Genomic DNA, 6,000 nt, shown 5'->3' on the forward strand with positions numbered 1-6,000 from the left:
AACTACTGAAAAGACTAAAAGATTCTGAAAGGCCAACCTAAGAAAAACAAAAATTTGATGGGCCAAAGTGAGATAATCCGGAATTTACAAGGGCCAAAAAGTAAATTTCCCCCATTCAGGTGACGACGTTTGACAAGTCGAGACTCCAAAGACGTCCGATGATGATTCGGGCCAATGTTGAACTCCGGTCCTAAGCGTCAGTCTCAAAAAAAAAAAAAAAAAACGCGGAGAGATTCCGGACACTCGAGGAATCGGCAGTTCGGTTCGACCCATGTCGTTCCGACAGGAGCGCGAGAAAACCAGACCGCTCGGCGAGAAAAATCCAGACGTCCCGGCGCTCCTCCCGAAACTTTCCCGAGAAAATCGCTCCTGGCTGCTGCCATCTCGAGCGGAACCTCGAACGGGAACAGGTGCGCTTGCTTGCTTGCTCGCTTGCTTTCACGAGTTCCTGCTCTTCGGTTTGTCAAACTCTGCTCCGCGTGGAGTGTGAATCGAAGGCGTAAGCGGATGGGACTCGCGATCGATTTGACCTCTCTTGGGTCGGCGACGTGCCTTTTGACGTGGGAAAGTTTCTGGTTGAATTGGCTGTGTCGCTTCGTTTAGTTTGAATTATATTCGAGTTTGTCTCAGTATTGGAGCTGAAAAGTATTGATCTTTTGGCACTTTCATCCCTAGTTCTCCTTCGGTGAGCTTATCCGCGTCGTCTGGAGGTTGCATTACATACACATCATGGAGTCATTGCTTATTGATACGTGTTATGGGTTGATTCGTAGTAGAACTGGTTTGTTTCATTGCTGAAGATGATGAAGCAACAGTGACATCTGGATATTGAAACTGTTGGTGTCGATTTCAACTCCTACGTCTTGCAAGAAGACAGAGCAAAAGTCCGAGAGTGAAAGTTAGACTAAAAGTAGAATGGCACCGATAAAAACAAAAAAAAAAAGAATATAACTATCTTGATTTTTATATACATATATATTTTTTTGAGCCAATAACAGTATCTCGAGTTAAATAGCTCTTCTTCTGTGGTTACTTAATGGAAAACATGGTTTATAAACATATAGGTCTTGTCCACAGGTGCCCCTAGGACACTTATTAAGCATACTTAATAGGGTATATTTCAATTTCCCAAGCGTAGATTACACATAACCTAAGAAAAACCGTGTACTGGAAAATTTGCAAACTTTATTTATGTGGTTTCTTAGCAAGCGCTGTGGGAGTACTTTCTGACAAGATCCTAAAGACGTACATGTGCGAGCTGTCTGCTCTCATGCTTGTGCATCTGTGTACGCAACTACTTACATCTTGTGATGATTCATGGATATGGCAACAGGTACCTAACAACACAACTTAGGCATTACACACGGCTTTCTTTACATCATGGCGATGGCCTCTCCGGCAGGATGTCTTCATACATTATCTGGTGTTCCACACAGCCTTCACTATCGCCTCTCCTTTTTGAACTATGTGAGCCCAGTGTTTGCTTTTTCACGTGATGCAAATTATGGTCAGATAAGAGACTCAAAGCACATGCATTGGTACAAGACTTCGACAATGTTAAAGCATCAACCTAGGGTACATTCAATTCCCAGTGTTGGTTGTACTCCCTGGGGATATTCCAAACTTATCAGGTCTCATTCTTTGATTTGCAAATGCCAACGGACAGAAAGTAATAGTGGATCGTCAGTTGAATCTGGAACGAAATCTGAGGTTTCTCTTAATGGCATGAATGGGCAATCGACTGTTGAAGAATCTGAGGCGGTACAAAAGTTAAAAAATGGAAATGAAGATTTAGCATCAAGTGGAATGTGTGGGCAGCCAGAAGCAACTAGAGAGAAGGTGCAAAAGATTAGCTCAAAATCAATGGAGGATGAAGCCTGGGATTTGATGCGGGATTCCGTTGCTTATTATTGCAACAATCCCATTGGTACTATTGCTGCAAATGACCCAAGCTGTCCAAGTATCCTTAACTATGATCAAGTTTTCATTCGTGATTTTGTCCCTTCTGGGATAGCTTTCCTTTTGAAGGGAGAGTATGATATTGTAAGGAATTTCATCCTTCACACTCTTCAGTTGCAGGTACCAAATTCTCTTAGTTACATTCCCTTTGTTAGTAGCAGCTCTTGCCTTTACTGTCGCCAGCAATTTTTGCTGATTTAGTAGAGATCAAATGGTCTGTCTTGATCTTTCACCTGGTTTACATGTAATTATGAACTTAATGATGCGATTATTGCTCAAACTTACAGAACTGATGGAGTAGAATGATTCAATTAGATTGATAAGATCCCTTGGCAGTTAGAAAGTTTGCAGGCTTTCCTCTTCATCCATGCCTTGCTACTAGGAATTAAAGTGCTATACCTTACTATGTCATTTCATGAACAGAGCTGGGAGAAAACCATGGATAGTTATAGCCCTGGCCAAGGTTTGATGCCTGCCAGCTTTAAGGTTCGTACTGTTCCACTCAATGGTGATAATTCTGCAACTGAAGAGATATTAGATCCAGACTTTGGTGAAGCAGCAATTGGCCGTGTGGCACCAGTTGATTCAGGGCTCTGGTGGATTATTTTGTTACGGGCATATGGAAAGTGCTCTGGAGATCTTTCAGTTCAAGAGAGAGTCGATGTCCAAACTGGGATCAAAATGATCTTGAAGTTATGTCTAGCTGATGGTTTTGATATGTTCCCGACATTGCTGGTCACTGATGGTTCTTGCATGATTGATCGGCGCATGGGAATTCATGGCCATCCTCTTGAGATTCAGGTACATTTTCTGCAAAGCTGTTATGATATTGTTCTCAATCATGTTCTGCGTCACTTCATGCTCGTAATAGTTCAGTTTTTGAACCATTCATCCTGCAAAAAGGACTCTCTAAACCAGGGTAGTTTTTCAAAGGGGAAAAACACATTGGGTCTCAGTTATAGGCATTTTGGTATCGACGTGGGGCTGTGAAAATAATAAAACTGAAAGGATGATTGAACATAACACTATGGTTTGATGCAATTGCAGGACCATTTGCTTTTGACAGAAGTATCCTTGTGGAGTTATTAGTGATATTTTGTGGCACGTCACTTATCCACATAAATGCCTTATCTGAACTTTTTTAGCATTTATCTTCAGGATTATCGATTGATATACTTCTCTCGCTGATGTGAATCATCTTTAGAATGCATCTTAGTGTTCAATTATTGGGAAGAAGCTTCTGCCTTGTTGTTGTAGTTGATTTAAAGTTTCTTTGTAAAGAATCATGCTGGAGCACGTTTTTCTCCATGCTTTTGTAATGCGGATGGAATTGAGATAGGAATTTTCATTAGTGTGAACTTTAGTTAGAGCATAAAATTTTCTTGGGGGCGCCTCATTTCTCTTTGTTAAGAAATGTGCTACTTATGTTTTGGATCTGTTTCCTAAAAGCTTAAGTTATTTGCGGAAAATGGTTATATAGCATGGTATCAGTGTAGTTGTCAAGAGTTTGAATCATAGGGCTTCTTATAGACATTATGTCAGTTTTCCTAATGTTGTTTTAGTTTCCTGTTATCTCGGCATTGTGGTTTTGAGTACGAATATCTCACTAGTCTAGCTTACACGTGAGGGAAGTATTGAAGAAATATGCTAGATATATATATGTTTAAAAGTAACAGATATGCTAGATATACATTGTGCACCGTTTCCTAACAAGTTCTAAGGAAATATGGGTATCTAACACTCTTATTTAAAGTTTTGTTTCCATGCCTGAAACTATTTCATATGTCAGTCTTAGGGAAGTCATCCTTGGTTCAAGATATTTGTGTCTAGAATAATGATCCTATTACAGCTTTGCTATGGGTAATTATTGAGAGAAATTTGTAACTTGTAGTTGCTTGTTCTTGCAGTCACTCTTTTATTCAGCATTGCTCTGTGCACGTGAGATGCTTACTCCTGAGGATGCATCAGCTGACCTTATTCAAGCACTTAATAATCGACTGATTGCATTATCTTTTCATATCAGAGAATATTACTGGATTGATATGAGAAAGTTAAATGAGATCTACCGCTACACTACGGAGGAATATTCCTATGATGCAGTTAACAAGTTTAATATTTATCCAGATCAGATTCCCCCATGGCTGGCGGGTTGGATGCCCAATAAGGGTGGTTACCTAATAGGAAACCTCCAGCCAGCTCACATGGATTTCCGTTTCTTCTCACTTGGGAACTTATGGTCTATTGTAAGCAGTCTTGCTACAGTGGATCAGTCCCACGCAATACTAGATCTTATTGAAGCAAAATGGGCAGACCTTGTGGCTGACATGCCTTTCAAAATATGTTATCCAGCTCTTGAAGGCCAGGAATGGCGAATTGTCACAGGCAGTGATCCCAAGAATACGTAAGATTTATTCTTGATGGTGGTGGTATTTTTGCAAGCACTTTTTTAGCTTTTTACTCCACTCTAATTTCTCTTACTTAATTTTGTCCCGGGCAGTCCATGGTCCTATCACAATGGAGGTTCCTGGCCAACTTTGTTGTGGCAGGTTAGTTCTTTGTCTATGAGTCTTGATGATTGTCTGGTACGATGAGTATGCCAAATCTTGATGTCCATGTCTGAATGGTGGATAGCATATGTTCCTTTTATCAACTCCTGATCTTTAATTGTTACACAGAATCCCCTCTGTTATACGTTCTACTTCATCCACATAATGGCTTTGATGAGCAACATCATGTTTTCACTCCACACAATTTCAAGCAATGTCTCTGCATTGATTCTCAAAGGCAAATGAATTGGGTAATAAGCATCAACTGTTATGAGTACCTTATAAGTGGAAATCATCGGAGGGAAAGAAGATCACAGATGGCAAAAATCTAGAAGTGCTTGCCATCCAAGCTTGCCTCCGATATGACTCACATACAATCAAGCCCATTACCATTTTTGGTCTTCAATGTAGTGTCCACTCCTTGTCAACTAGTCGAAACCTGTGTAACTCTTTTAAAAGCACCGCAACGCAACTGTTCTTTGAAATATTTGTTCGGCGCTGCTGTATTTTCTGCAATTAAAAATTGCTGCTAGGGAAAACATGAAGTGGATACCATGAATGATTAATTTTGATCTTTCTACAGCTCACTGTGGCCTGCATAAAGATGAACAGACCAGAGATTGCTGAAAATGCCGTAAGGATGGCTGAGAGACGCATATCCCAGGACAAGTGGCCTGAATATTATGACACCAAGCGTGCTAGGTTTATTGGAAAACAGGCTCACCTCTTTCAAACATGGTCGATTGCAGGGTATCTTGTGTCGAAGCTTCTCCTTTCTAACCCATCTGCAGTGAGAATTCTGGCAAATGAAGAGGATGCTGACCTTGTGAATGCCTTCTCGTGCATGATCAGCTCGAATCCGAGACGAAAACGTGGTCGGCCAGCAGTTGAAAAGAGGTTCATAGTGTGATTTTTCCAAACTAGCAGGCCGATACACAATTTCATGTGGCTCTGTATTATTGCACACTGAACGGAGGAATAGTGATGATCCAGATGTCACATACAACTGCATCATTTTGGGCCAGGTGGTTGCTTGCAAAGGAATTTTACATTGTACAGGTTTGTGAAATGGTTCACCTTCTAGCAGGATCAGCACATACAAATGCATCAATTTGGGCTGGGTGGTCACTTGAAATTGGAATTTTGCATTGTACAGGTTTATAAAATAGCTTCACCTTCTAGCGGGATCTGCAGTTTTTCTACTCTGTAAGGAACAGGAAAACCATGTATGCTTAATGGCCGTTTCTTGCTGCCTCTTTAATCAGGTAAATTAGTTAAGTACGATAATCTTGCGAGGTTTTTCAAAATGTCCCCATAATCTCTTACTGACGTTGCCTGCGCATGGTCTTCCATGTTTTGTCTTTAAACCTCTGTAGAACCTGTCATCTGGATTCGAGTTTTGGTTTTGGGTTTATCGTTCAACTCACTCTGTAGAAATATCATGTTTGACGTGGATGACGAGTTGAAGGACAAAACTCCTCTTGGATACTCATAA

General features: G+C 40.7%; 1 protein-coding gene across 2 annotated transcripts; it reads left to right on the forward strand.

Moving 5' to 3' along the window:
* The first annotated feature begins 211 nt into the window (after positions 1–211).
* On the forward strand, positions 212–6,000 carry LOC104421280 (alkaline/neutral invertase E, chloroplastic). 2 transcript variants are annotated; one of them, XR_001981957.2, is made up of 7 exons: positions 212–410; positions 1,334–2,079; positions 2,383–2,760; positions 3,867–4,360; positions 4,457–4,505; positions 5,089–5,564; positions 5,662–5,997. XR_001981957.2 is itself a non-coding variant. In XM_010033178.3 (6 exons), the coding sequence occupies exons 2-6, from the start codon at positions 1,381–1,383 to the stop codon at positions 5,413–5,415; spliced, it is 1,947 nt and encodes a 648-aa protein (XP_010031480.2). In that variant the 5' UTR covers positions 212–410; positions 1,334–1,380; the 3' UTR covers positions 5,416–6,000. The 2 variants fall into 2 exon arrangements, 1 of the variants encoding a protein (XP_010031480.2); XM_010033178.3 differs by having other exon boundaries at positions 5,089–6,000.

Source organism: Eucalyptus grandis, chromosome 10 (genome assembly GCF_016545825.1).
Source record: "Eucalyptus grandis isolate ANBG69807.140 chromosome 10, ASM1654582v1, whole genome shotgun sequence".
In the NCBI taxonomy this organism is placed as follows: Eukaryota; Viridiplantae; Streptophyta; class Magnoliopsida; order Myrtales; family Myrtaceae; genus Eucalyptus; species Eucalyptus grandis.